The sequence below is a fragment of the Trachurus japonicus genome, chromosome 4, assembly GCF_045865225.1.
Source record: "Trachurus japonicus isolate A0001 chromosome 4, Traja_1.0".
Lineage (NCBI taxonomy): Eukaryota > Metazoa > Chordata > Actinopteri > Carangiformes > Carangidae > Trachurus > Trachurus japonicus.
The window spans coordinates 21,401,220-21,415,118 of record NC_140910.1 but is presented as its reverse complement, the minus strand read 5'-3'; the positions used below and the strand labels follow the sequence as shown (position 1 = coordinate 21,415,118).

Below are 13,899 nucleotides of genomic sequence, written 5' to 3'. Positions count from 1 at the left end.
AAAAAATATATATTTCAAATTTCTGCAACTGCTTATCTCACAATTAGCACAATAAGATAGATAGATAGATAGATAGATAGATAGATAGATAGATAGATAGATAGATAGATAGATAGATAGATAGATAGATAGATAGATAGATAGATAGATAGATAGATAGATAGATAGATAGATAGATCAGACCCTCATGTGTTTGATAATGTGTATGGTGGGTTTTATGTTTTTGGTGGTGTACATGGTGTGTATATTGTTGTGTATTGTGTGTCACATGTGACGGACTGTGAGAAAAAAAATTCCCTGGGACAATAAAGGCATCTATATCTATCTATCATCCAGGAAGAAGTTATGGGCTTTAGGCAACTATGAAGGGAAAGATAAAAGGTGGGTGTATGCTCTTGGTTAAAAGTTAGGAATCACTGCACATGACTCATAGTTACGTGACAAAATATGAACCCTGAGCATGCAGCGCCATAACAAATCTGACCATCGAGCTTCGGTACTGAATACGATCAGAGGTGAATATGTGTGTGCCAAACAAGGACCAATGTTGTTACTTCACCAACACATGTCAACACTGTTAAGTAATAACTTGGTTCTATAGGTTTAGTTGCTGCACTTCCTTGTGTATCTTTCCTACAAACACGAAAACAGGACATTTTTGAGTTTAAGTTCAAGTTAAAGGTGCCCTGCAAAGGTTTTGACCCTTGTAACACTTTATGAGCTTGTCTACTTTTTATTTGCATGCAGGCATAGTATGAGATGCAATACTGCCTATTGTTTAATGCATTTGTACAGCAAAGGCAGACTATGATTGTAATGTTTATGGCAATGAAAGGATTTTAAAATGTGCTTTGTTGATGTTTTATGAGGAAAGATAAGCATTCAGCTTGCTAGTTAGACTTCAATGCATGTACATTTTGGTGAGAAACTCAGTATGTTTGAAGGAAACCAAGACAAGACACTTTGTCATGTGTCCTGTGGAGGTTTTTGCTACCACGACCATGTGACAGTGGTTACATGTCAGAGAACAAGAAGAAGGCTTGACGTTTGACATTATGTAACTATAGTGACTGAAAATGTAACTCGTGAGTTCACCTGAAATGTAGGAAATTGCAACATCCATTGAAATACAACCACTGTTTTTGAAATAATAGTAGACGGCTCACACATTTGACAGTCCAATCCCCAACAGCCAATGTTACGATAGACAATGAATTACACATATCAACTACTGTAGATTTGATATGCTTGTGTCATCTGTCCCATTCAGTCCTATGATCACTGATTGACTGTAATTGATCCTGACAGAACCGTCACTTGAATTCACCTGAATTCACCTGTACATCTATAAATCAAGGCAGAGGGTATAAAAGTGAAATAATGGAGGAGCAGTCTGCCGGTGAACCGTCCAGAACAGGCTTCGTGCTGGCTGACTACGCCGTCTTTGCCACCATGTTGCTGGTTTCTATGGCCATCGGACTCTTCCAGGCCCTGAAGAAGAGGCAGAGCAACACCAGTGTTGATGATTTCTTCACTGGCGGTCGCAGCATGCCAGCCCTGCCTGTTGGGCTGTCGCTCTGTGCCAGTTTTATGTCAGCAGTCCAGGTTCTGGGTGTTCCTGCTGAGGCGTCCCGCTACGGCTTCAAATTCCTCTACATGTGCCTCGGACAAAGCATCAACTCCCTCCTGACAGCTTACATCTTCCTGCCAGTTTTCTTTCGACAGGGCATCACCAGCACCAATCAGGTTTTGATGAGTTTCAAGTTATTATCATTCGTTGTCACATATGTCAGCGTTATTAGTCTAGTATACAGCTTTCAAAGCTTATTGATTAATATAGATTTTTTAAATTTTATGTTAATGATTAAGGTCTAAAAACACATGTGTCAAAATGACATATTAATATCTGAAGAAATCAAATGTATTTAGATCCCATCACCGAGAAAAATAAATCATCAGCGTTAAGTGTTTTGTAACCACTATCAGGCAGAAACACTGCAAAACAAAGTAAGTTAGAAAAACTTGGATAGTGGTGCCTGAGTTTATAAAGTTTCTGGATAACCTGCAGGATGTTACACATTCTGTGCCTACAGATCAATGTTGTATTCGATTTTTTCCGTCTGACTTGACAAAAAAAATATGTTCAAAAGATCTTCAAACAAAGGAGCGCTTCGTGGACTCGTTGTTTAAAAAGAGGTGCTCTTTGGAAAGGGATCAATGATGTGAGAAAACAAAAGAAAAATTCCAAGGCACTCTCTTACCTATAAAAATACATTTATAGGTAAGAGAGTGCCTTGGAATTTTTCTTTTGTTTTCTCAAAAAAAATATGTTGTTTGTTTTATAGTATTTAGCATTACAAATGAAGGAAAGAAAAGAAAAGAAAAAAATCTTAGATCCCTGAAATGTTAAGATAAGTCTCCAGGGTTTTCAGAGGAACAAGAACATTTTGTGAGGTTTTTAGTTGTAGATTTTTGAATCACAAGAGAGAAAGGCTGATAGGAGGATTCAAGATAACTACCATGAAATAATTCAACTTTAAGCCACTGTATCAGTAAGTATAGGCTATTGCTGTGAGATTTCTCTGACAAAATGTTGAAATGCACCTGTGGCTCATCAACTGAAATGAAAATAAGAAGTGAGGAAGGATGAGGGACGTGTGCAGAGATACTGTGATGTGTTATAACTCCAGCCGTCTGCCTGTCACAGTATCTGAAGATGAGATTTGGCAGAGGGATGCAGCTGTTGGGGAGTATCCAGTTTCTTGTGGCCACGGTAAGACACACGTCATTGTGTTCCCAGCATGTAACTCAGAACAAAATTATATTTAGTGCCCTTTTTAGAGTTTGCCACATTTTCACAACTTTTCTAATGTAAATAGTTGCCTGGGTTCAGACTGGGTAGCGGCCAGGGTCTTTAAAGTGCACAATGAGACACCTCAGTTGAACTTCTTTACCTTGCAATTTTGTCGCTGAGTTTGTAGTTTTCCTTGTGTTTCCCTTTTCTCAGCTGCTTTACACAGGGATTGTCATCTATGCACCAGCCTTGATCCTCAATGAAGGTAAGAGAGCTCACCTGTGCCCTGCTGTCCGCAATGGATGGAATTGGATTTTTTCATTCACCTGCCATTTTGGTCTTAGTTCCTGTAACTATTATGATATTTAATTTGTCATTGAGTAGAATAATGCATGCACATCCAATGTGTGAGTCCAGATGCAAAACAAAAAGCAAAATAAGGTGAAAAAGGAGAAAATGTTTGCACACCCGTTAATGCTGATGAACAAAGAAAAAGTACAAGTGCAGGTCAGTAACCAATTATTCAAATCTGGTGTCACTTAGCAAATAAATCCTTATCAAAGGGAGCTTTTTGGTGTGCGGACTCATTCATCTTCTTTAGTGTTCCTCTCTTTGATCCAGCACCCATCCCAACTGGGCTTTTTTGATGTGCGTGTTTTTCCTCACAGTTTCTCAAGGAAATTAAAGTACACATGACCTACAGATGTATTTGTTCTGTGAAAATACTGTTATGAAACTGTGGAAGTGTGATATGAAAGTCCCCACTGGCACACCGACAAATTCAAAACGGTGGCAATGAACATGTCACAACAAGAAAACCTTTTGCACTCAAAATTTCTTAACTATTGATTACTACGACCTTGGTGATGCTGTCAGTGGCACAGATGTTAAATTAAAGGATATCCCATGTGAACACATGTTTCTCAATCTTTGTCTAATATATTTTAGCTACTGGACTGGATATGTGGGTGTCTTTGTTTTCTACTGGGATCATTTGCACCGTGTACACCACTCTGGTAAGAATGTATTTCCTCCATCTATTCAGCACGGACATTATTAAAGGGATAGTTTGTGTTATTTGACATAGGGTTGAGTGAGGTATAGTCATTCAAGTGTGTTACCTGCAGTATATTAGGATCAGGGCTCTACCAGTTACAGTACAAGAGTCGGCTGTATAGGAGCATCGGTACCAAGGCAGGTTGATGTGCTGCTGTGCACGGGACCAGCAGAAAAAACAAACAGACCCTAAAACAGCGCAACATTTGTTTCTAAATGTTCTCTTAGTGTCTTAATTCTCTCAGGGCTTTTTTTCTCCTGGCCTCATACACAGTAGCACCAATTGGTTTGGATTACTTTCTCTCTATCAACTAGTTTAGACAATAGCCTATTACTCACATCACATTTTTGTGCTGACTTTTTTTTTTGTCATTTCCTGTCTTATTTTGAAATTTTTATTCTTGTGTCCATGGTTGTTTTTCGTCCTGCCCCCATTGATTGTCTCACTTACCTTCACCTCTTACCCCCTTGTGTTCTCCTATTTCTCTCCTGTTCCTCCTGTTTTCCCCCAAGTCCTTATTCCTTCCTGTAGCTACAACTTGTGTGATTGTGAGTACCTTCACTGTGCCTACCCGCCTTCGCGGAAATCAACGTGGGGGAGCATATGTCGGTCCGACCGCCCATCTCTCCGACTACCCATTAATCCAACTTTTCTACGCCCATCCGACCACCCAGAATTCCGACTATGAACCCCAGAATATAGCGATGCATAGTACTCTGGACTATGATGAGATTATTATTAATATACTATTCCTTGCAGTGTTTTTTGTCTCTGTTGTTTTAAAATGGTGAGATATTTTATTACCATATCAAAATGTTTCTGAGTTAAAAATAAGTGGGCTACGCATTTCTGATTTGAGTTGATCTTAGTTAACTTTCATTTCTCTTGGATTTTCGTGCATATTATGGAGCCGTTTTGGTCCATGTTTGTAAACCTTTTTTGCTGGATTAAATTTTCAATAAGTGGCGTCGGACTGTGTGATTGAAAACCACCACGGTCTGCTTCCCGTTCTTGCATCGCCTCCTTCAGATGCCGAGACATTGTGTTTATTACACATGTCTTAAAACATGAAAAATGCATGACCATCCACGCGCACTTTTGACTAGACTGTGGCGCCGTCAAAATACAATTGATATCTCAGTCAATATGTTTTCCTATCTTGCTTCTGGGCCGGATTAGTCGGGCTAATACACTGTCGTAATTACTGGGAAGCATAGCCTACTTAAAGGAAATGGGAAGTCGGACTAATGAGAGCAAAAATATAGAAATGTGTGGTCGGAGAAATGAGAAGTCAGACTTTTGGGTTGTCGGAGAAATGGGAAGTCGGACTAATGAGAGCAAAAATATAGGAATGTATGGTAGGAGAAATGGGAAGTCGGACTGACGTCATGCTCCCATCAACGTGTGTCTACGTACTGAGGGATATACATACTGGGCATACTGTTCAAGGTTGAATGCCCAAAAGGATGAGCTTTATTACAGTAACCTTATGACATCACAAATACAATCTCACATGCAACCTGCACTGGATTTCTCAACAGGGACCTATATTTATAGTTCGCATTTAGTCTCACCTGTGGACGTAACATCTTGTCTCATAGATCATAACCTCATTTAGGTTGTATGAAAGTCTCCATTGTTATTTGTATTTGCCTAATCAGCTCTTTCGCTTCCTGTTTGTCTCTTCCATCGTCTGTTTGTCACAGGGGGGCATGAAAGCTGTGATTTGGACTGATGTATTCCAGATCGCTGTCATGTTGTCTGGTTTTGTGGCCATTTTCATCCAAGGCACAATCCTGGTTGGTGGTCCTGGGCTGGTGCTGGAGATCGCCAAGAATGGATCGCGGATTAATTTTAATGAGTATGAAGAACTTCATTTGAACACATAAATATCACACAACCACATTTAACGATAAATGCAAAATCCCAAATTGTCGATATTTTATTGGAAGGTGGTCGCGAAAAGCATAATTGCTTTGTTTCATATTGTTTTCCAATAGTTTTGATGTTGATCCGCGGCGGCGCTACACCTTCTGGAGCCTCTCTGTCGGGGGTGCGTTCGTTTGGTTGTCCATGTACAGTGTAAACCAAGCTCAAGTGCAGCGGTACATCTGCTGCAGAACGGAGAGAGAGGCCCAGTGGTGAGTGGAGACTTGTTTTGTCACTGATATAAAGTTTCAGCACTTGTTCAGACATTAAAATATCTATTGATCTGATCTTAACCATCAAGATAGACAAAAAAAACTTTCTTCTTAAAGGGATAGTTCAACATTTTGGCAAATTGGCCCATTGCCATAATCGCTATAGTCATAGCAGTAGGTTCGTTACCTTTATTTGTCGGTGTAAGCTATTTTTAGAGACGCCGAGCCAAGCGGCGAGCTGCTCAGAGCTATGCTATGGAGGCTAATGGGATTTCTTGGTTTCCCTCATCAAACTCATCAAATACACAATCCAAAAACTCCAAAACGCTCTCATGGACAACTTGTGACCTGCACACATCCACCACGCTATGAGATAACAACGGAACGTTACGAGACAAAGTTGTTTTAGATGATATTTGAGGAAGACTTTTGGACAGCGTTTCATCCCACCGCCCCCATTTTGACCATGAATGAATGGTATCGCTATTCTTTCTTCTGTTTTTTGTGTTGTAGGGCTGTGTTCGTGAACCAGGTTGGTCTGTGCCTCATTGTGAGCAGTGCAGCAACTTGTGGCATCGTCATGTTTGCATATTACATCAACTGCGATCCGCTGAAGTCTGGGGAAATATCTGCACCTGATCTGGTACTCATGACACTCCTGAGAAAAATTTTCATTTTGATCTGCCATCAGTGTGTGAATGTGTGTGTGAATGCGATGTACTGTAACGCGCTTTTGGTATCGTTACAGGTATAGTAAAGCGCTATATAAATACAGACCATTTACCATCCTTGAGTAGAAGATGAGAGTTTGAAACTAATCTTAATTATTGATATTATGCATTGGTGCTATGGACATGTAATATCTTTTAATAGATTTAAGTCTCCTCTTATCTGCTGGTGACTTGGACTTAAATGGTAAATCTTTCCAACACCAATATTCACTTTTTCACTTTTCCTTCCCTCATCGGTCCAATGAAGTACATGCCATACTTTGTGTTGGACATATTCAGAAATCACCCAGGCTTTCCAGGTCTTTTCCTTGCCTGTGCATACAGTGGGACTCTGAGGTATTCGAATCTTAGTTACTTGTGACATATTTCTCCATATAGGCCTACATTAAAGTGAGTTGATGGTATCAGTCACTACTGTAAGATGCTTATGTGGCATTACTGACAAAAGCCAATGTCTTTTTACAGCACCGCCTCCACAAGTATCAATGCCATGGCAGCAGTAACCATGGAGGATCTGCTGAAACCTCATCTGGAGCATATGACCCAGAAGAAACTGATCCTTGTTTCCAAAGGACTGTGTAGGTTGAGTCTCACCAACACTATCCACTTAAATGAGTATAAATTCTTAAAACCACTGTAATTTTAAAACTAATCATGACATACTATAGAAGAAAACTGGTAACTTTGTTATTTTCTGTCTTTCTTTAAGCGTTACTGTTTGGAGTTGGTTGTATGACTGTAGCTGCTCTTTCCTCTCTCCTGGAGTGGGGAGTTCTGCAGGTATAATACCTCAGCGTTACCACGTTATATAACATTTAATCCAGTCTCAGTCCATTCTAAAATGCGGCATTACAAGAGCTTTGAAATGAACACAATCCTGAAAGTAGCTTATGAAATGATTAAATATTGAATAATGTTTTTTTGTTGTTCTTGTTGCTTGTTAGACAATATCATGCAAACCAGGCGTTACTTCCTTCAGTTAACTTCAGAATTAATCACTTCAAACTGTTGGTTTTATAGAGTCTATAGATATACTGGGCCAATATGTGACACATTTCCATAATAAATCTTGTCTTGCAAAATGTTCTGTAATTGAATCTCAGCAGAGTGTGTGTTTGTTTGTTGTCTCTCCTCAGGGGTCATTCACTGTCATGGGTGTAGTCAGTGGTCCATTACTGGGAGTGTTCATTTTGGGAATGTTTGTTCCAGCAGCAAACAAGCTGGTGAGTGGGATTTTTCAATACAGACATCAGACATGTACGTCTTTTCCCTCCCTTTGCTGCTGTATGTCAACTGGCTATGGAGCTACAATATACATAATACATAATACATAATACATAATACAGTTATAAGTACATATACATTTTTTTACATGGCAACATGGCTACAATTTAGATTTTTGTTGTCTGTTTTAATGTCAGAAATATTAGAAAGAAACTAGATAAAGTTACTGCACTGCTGAGCACACAGTGAATGTTATGTTAAATGACTAAGCATTTAAAAAATAAACAAGTTGCAGATGGTTTTACACATTGAATGAAAATGAATACGAGCACTTAAATCCCATGATTTTGTTTTATTGCAACTGTGGTTTCATTATGATAACTTCCTCCTCTGATCACGTGGACTTTTCTATATAGGTCACAACATCACGTCTAGCTAAAGTTTTATGCTTTCCTGTTGAATTTTTATTGATTTATTGATTAAAGGAGGTCACAGTCTAAAACCAGACAAACTTTTAAAATCATTAACTCATGAACACCACCTTCAAACAATAAGCAGTCTTAACAAAGGCAACCCCTCTCTTTACCTCTAACTCAGACAGTAGCTTTATTGTCCCGTTAATCACAACCATACTAGAAGTCAGTCTTCCCTCCCCAGTCTGTGTTATCACCAAACATTTTATGGCCGATTTCACTGCCAGTGATTTATTAGATTTTTGAGTCAGGTGCAAGTTTACAATATGACTAAGATATATTTTTATTGCACCTTTTTTTCTGATACAGTGTTAGAAAAAGGCAGTATTTTCAAATGCTAATTAATTTTGCAGAAAACCTTTTGTCTAATTTAACATTTTACTTACAGAAATGCTTCTATTTACAGACTAATGTCTCAGCTGATGGCTTTTAGTGCTCTTACACTATGTTAATCTTTATCTGCTTTGATCTCTATATCTGCCTTTCAGGGAGCATATGCAGGAATATTTGCGGGCTTTTGTGTCTCTCTATGGCTGGCTGTCGGTTCAACCCTTTACCCACCCAGTGAGGAGACAATGGGGGTCTTGCCCAGCTATGCAGGAGAGTGTCATTCTGGCAACGTCACCTTCAACAGCGGCCCGGACCAGGAGCAGCATTCAATCTCTCCGCTTCACCCCAATAACCATGGGTACTTAAGTTCACAGCTTGTACTGACACATAACTATTTTTCCCCTTCCTTATGTGTTATAGTTGATGTATTTTATGCATCCTGTAAAAAATGGAAACATAATTTGGTCCTTCTTCTTCAAATGTGATTTTGAATAGTGTTTAGGGAAATAAAAGAGGGTGACAAACCAGGAACTGTAAAATTTTGAGCATATTTAATTAAATTTGGAACCTAATAATATCAATTATTTTTAATTGAATAAAGAACATTTGAAAAAGCTGGTTGCAACTTAGTAGATGGTAAAGTATTTTCTTTGCTCTCTATTTTTCCAAACTAGAGGCCTGCACAACTTCTACGCAATGTCCTACCTCTACTTTGGTGCTATGGCAACTAGTTCAGTTGTTCTGGTCGGGCTCATTGTGAGCTATGCAACAGGTAAGAAAATAAAATTCAATGAGTGAGATGAGCTTCTATTATAACTACTGTCACGCTTTAGGAAAACTGCTGATTCACAATGACACAGTGTATTCATAACAGCCGTGTGAATGCAGGTCAATAAACTACAGTTTAAGACACCCACCGTGCAATAAAAATAAAAAGCACCATTTTTATTGATATAGGACTAGAGAGGTGTGAGTCAACTCTGTTGTCATTTTGGAGTCATTAGTGACAATGGAATTGCTTTGCATTGTACCTGTATCTAAAATGAACTTTTATTTTTATTTTTTCCCCACTACACACAGGGCCAACTAAGAGGAGTCATATCAGAGAGGGTTTGTTGTGGTGGGACCTGAACAGAAAGCAAGTGGAGTTACCATCAGAGCACAGAGTGAGTATAATATTGAAAACTTTGGACTTACAGTATTTATTCAATTTGTGTATTTAAATGTATATTATGTTACTTAGATGGAAGTAGGATAAATTGATGAAAAAGACGATTTCTTAAATTTAACTATCTCTGGGTTGTTTCCGTATGGACACAATGTAGGCAATAATGTATAATGGGCTTTGCCTTCATATCATGTACATCATGTTTGCCATTGCTTTAACAACAAATTACAATTTGGCTGCTCTTGGTACTGGCAGTACAGAAATGCAAAAGTCCATGTGCATGCAAATGTGTTGGCTGTCTGTGTTCGTTCTCAGACTGGATCAAGGTCCAAGATGTTTACCTGTTGTCAGCACAATGCATGCTGGGATACACTGCAGCCACCTATGAACCTGAGTAGGAATAACAGGGTAAAGAAATTTACAAATTTTTACAAATGACTGTAATTCAATAAACCAACAACTGAATATATTATAATGAAGAACAGATGTAAGTATCTAGCTTCTTGTAAATAACAACTCTATAGCAAGTCTGTAACCCTCATTGGCACAATGAAAGACTCAACACCAATCAAACTGAATCTACAGTCGTCGGTTCCTGCTACAGTAATAAGGTTTAAATTGGAAAGCACACATCACATGTGTATGTACGTACGGTACACATTTACATCCATCTGACACTGTGAAATTAGGATATGGATTCAAAACTGAAAACCCAAGATGTGTGCCAAGGATAACGAGGACTATGCGTTTGTCAAAGCACCTGTTTGTCAACTTGTTGTCACTTATCTATTTGAAAATAAGTTGTATCTCTTTTTTTTTGCAGGGAGACAAGTCACCAGTTAAACCAAAGCTTGTGCCTTTGAGGAACCTGCAGGGAGATGACGCAAATGAAAAACAGCTGACAGATGACAACATTATATCACCACTCAGAGTGTAGCTGCTGGATAACTAATGACTTTCAAATCATACGTGTGTGTGTGTGTGTGTGTGTGTGTGTGTGTGTGTGTGTGTGTGTGTGTGTGTGTGTGTGTGTGCGTGTGAAAATGCAAGAAAATGCTTGAGTTACCCTCATAACAGAGCACATGTAGCTGATAGGTCAACAACAAAACAGTTTATCTACATTTGTCGTGTCGTCAGGTGTTAATTTCATGCCCTGTGTGTGTGTGAACTTAATTTCTGTGTTATGTTTGGAGCTCCTTTTTTTAATGTATGTGCTTTAAAATGACTAAGACTAAAGATGTCATTTAATATTGTGATGAGGGACATGGACTCTTGTCAAATAGCCTACCCACAGGTGTTGAATTCCTTTTATTTCTGAAAGGCTCTTTCATCAGGACATTAATTCTGGTATGTTCCCTGTATGCAACAATGCACAGGCAGCTTGAGGTAACTCAAGTCTGATCAGTGTGTGTCTTCTCTCCTTTCTCCACACAGATTAACCTAAAGCTTCTGTTTGTGCGTATAGGCTACTTCATGACTTGGGAAGAAATATTTGCTAGTAGGACAACTGGGAGGTCTGGTCCCCTAACCAGTTATTATGGCTTTCCAGGGGCATTTTAACATCCTCACTGCTCACCCAGTCTCCATAGTCAATATCTGTAAAAAAGAAAAAGAAAAAAGAAAAAAGAAAGAAAGAAAAGAAAAGAAGGTAACAGCATCAATGTCTACAGTGTAATCCAGCTCACCACAAACAGCAGTAGCCTATGTGAAAAACGCATTCAAAATAAAGCAGTAAAACACACCTCATCAGGTCAGTGTTACAGGGCACACTCCTTTTTACGGTAGCCTATATGTTTATTGCACGCCTGTAAAACAATTATAAGTAGCCTAAAATTTTAAGTTACAACTTCCTCAAATGATCAAAATAAACACTGTAATGGTTAGTGCCAGGGGTCAGAAATCATTTCCTGTGCTGTGTCATGTATGGAGTCTGGCTCTTCCAAGGCTTACACTGGCATAAACTTGTTCTAGGTTCAGGTTTGTTACCACTGAGAATTAACATTTGATTTCTGTTTGTTTTTTAAAGATGCATGATGGGGACATGTATATTTATTTTATCGCACTTTTGTATATCCAAGTTGTGAGGCCTTCTCATAAAGAAGTCACACATTTTTGGCCTTTAATTAAGTAATGTGTTGGTATTTTCTATTACTCTAAATAAAATCAATACAATTTCAAAACCATCCTGTGTAACTTCAACTTTATCTGGAGCACTTTCCTTCACAAGTTGCCTCCATCATCTTGAGACAGACTTATCACCACTATTTAACTATGAATTCTTAATTTCATTTTTAATTTCAATGCCTTTAAGATGACACCTGGATATAAATAGGTAATAAATAAGATGGCACAGTTACACCTTGGTGCAGGTGTGGGATATATATTTTTTGGTGTGTGGCTAGTGACACCTGCTGTAGACAGAATGTCACTTCAAAATACAGAGGTGCACATATGGCTGCCTGTCTCACACAGCCATCATGGCTGCCAAGACACATGAAAACCAGAAAGCACTTCTTCTCATGTGATGGTCATTTATTGCATTTTCTTATCTCTTTCACTCAGCCTCACCATACAAAAGTAAGCATAACATTTTCCAGACATTCAATCTTTCACAATTAGATAGATTGGACTAAATACAAGTCTGTCTTTAACGTTGTGGGATTGTGCTTCCGTGCACGCTGACGCTGCTCCTAAATCCCTCAACCACCTCCGTGCTGCTGCGGCTGCTGCTGCTGCTGCTTTTTTTCCCCCCACAACCCGGTGCTTCACCACTCATCCGCGGCCCTGTTCGAGTCCTCGTCGGCTACAGCGCAGTCCAGGCGCTGAACACCGGGAAGCGCCAGGTCCCTTTCGTTAAGCTTCTCCAGAAACGAGGAGAGCAATCGTTTGTTTAAATGGTCCGTCAGGGTCCTTTCCTCTTCGACCCGCTCCTTGCCGACATTTCCCTCCTCCTCCCCGGCTTCTTCTTCTTCCGGCTCGGTGGTGGTGGTGTCCGCGCCGGGCTGCGGATCATGGGCCGGCGGCCGGTGGTTCAAGGACAAGCCGTTCAACTGCTCGTCCTCCCCGGACTGCTGCCCCGACCAGCCCCCGGCGTCCGCCCCGGATTCGGTCTCCATCCGCGATATTAAAGTGGTCTGCAGAGCGGCATTCTCCAGCTCTTTCAGGCGCTTACTGTGGAGGCCGCAGGCTGGTGGTGGAGGTTCATTTCCAGCCGGGGTGTTGTTGTGGGGTGGCTCACTACTAGTTTGCTCCATCATGTTCTGCGTCAGGAGTGCAGCCCATAGATGTAAAAGAGACCAAATGTTTTAGCGCAGCCTGAGAGGTGTCGCCGCCCTGTGGCTGATCCATGAACACACACTGTAACCCTTTGACATTGGTAGGGAAAGAATACAAATAGGAAATTTTACCATTTAAATATCAAATCAAATACCCTTATTTGAAAAAATAAAAGTCAATAGCCTATCACCTTTAATAAAAGTAGCCTGAATCATAAGTTGCCTTCTGATCCTATAAAAAGAAGAAGCACTCTGGCTTGATAATGACCTGTGAACTGTTTATGTCTGTATCTAAGAATGGAAATTTGGTATTTTATAAATGTAACATCCTACCACATGTTATTCAGATAGATAGATAGATAAATAAATAAATAAATAAGTTATATTGTGCTTATATGGGGATTGGGGAAATGCTGTTGCACATTTTCTACGTTTTCCAATCATGGCTTTTTCCCTTTGTGAGTGCAGGAATAAAGGTATTGTTTTATTTTATTTTTTATGGGGTTTTTTGTCTCATGTTCGTGCGTTTTTCCTCTGTTGGAAATATTTTTTGCAAACACACAACTTCCTAACACTAACATTACATTTTAAACAGTCTCTTGTTAGTCTGCAGGGGGGAAAAGAGGGAAAAACGACAATCGACAAACAACGGCAGTTAGAGAGAGCACTATTTAAACTTTTCATAAGCTGTGGAAATAATTTAAAA

At 39.5% G+C, this 13,899-nt stretch overlaps 1 protein-coding gene across 2 annotated transcripts; it reads left to right on the top strand.

Moving 5' to 3' along the window:
• Positions 1-1,320: 1,320 nt before the first annotated feature.
• Positions 1,321-10,877, top strand: slc5a5 (solute carrier family 5 member 5). 2 transcript variants are annotated; one of them, XM_085775429.1, is made up of 16 exons: positions 1,333-1,746; positions 2,708-2,773; positions 3,008-3,059; positions 3,743-3,810; positions 5,558-5,712; positions 5,852-5,992; positions 6,506-6,635; positions 6,971-7,059; positions 7,189-7,301; positions 7,433-7,503; positions 7,860-7,946; positions 8,909-9,108; positions 9,425-9,522; positions 9,831-9,916; positions 10,234-10,326; positions 10,742-10,868. In XM_085775429.1, the coding sequence occupies exons 1-16, from the start codon at positions 1,381-1,383 to the stop codon at positions 10,853-10,855; spliced, it is 1,929 nt and encodes a 642-aa protein (XP_085631555.1). In that variant the 5' UTR covers positions 1,333-1,380; the 3' UTR covers positions 10,856-10,868. The 2 variants fall into 2 exon arrangements, with proteins under 2 accessions (XP_085631556.1, XP_085631555.1); XM_085775430.1 differs by lacking the exon at positions 10,234-10,326 and having other exon boundaries at positions 1,321-1,746; positions 10,742-10,877.
• The last annotated feature ends 3,022 nt before the right edge of the window (positions 10,878-13,899 follow it).

Coding starts and splice junctions, on each gene's coding strand:
- slc5a5 (XM_085775429.1), top strand. CDS start 1,381: ATGGAGGAGCAGTCTGCCGGTGAACCGTCCAGAACAGGCTTCGTGCTG. Junction 3,060..3,742: donor AGCCTTGATCCTCAATGAAG/GTAAGAGAGCTC, acceptor AATATATTTTAG/CTACTGGACTGGATATGTGG. Junction 7,947..8,908: donor TTCCAGCAGCAAACAAGCTG/GTGAGTGGGATT, acceptor TCTGCCTTTCAG/GGAGCATATGCAGGAATATT.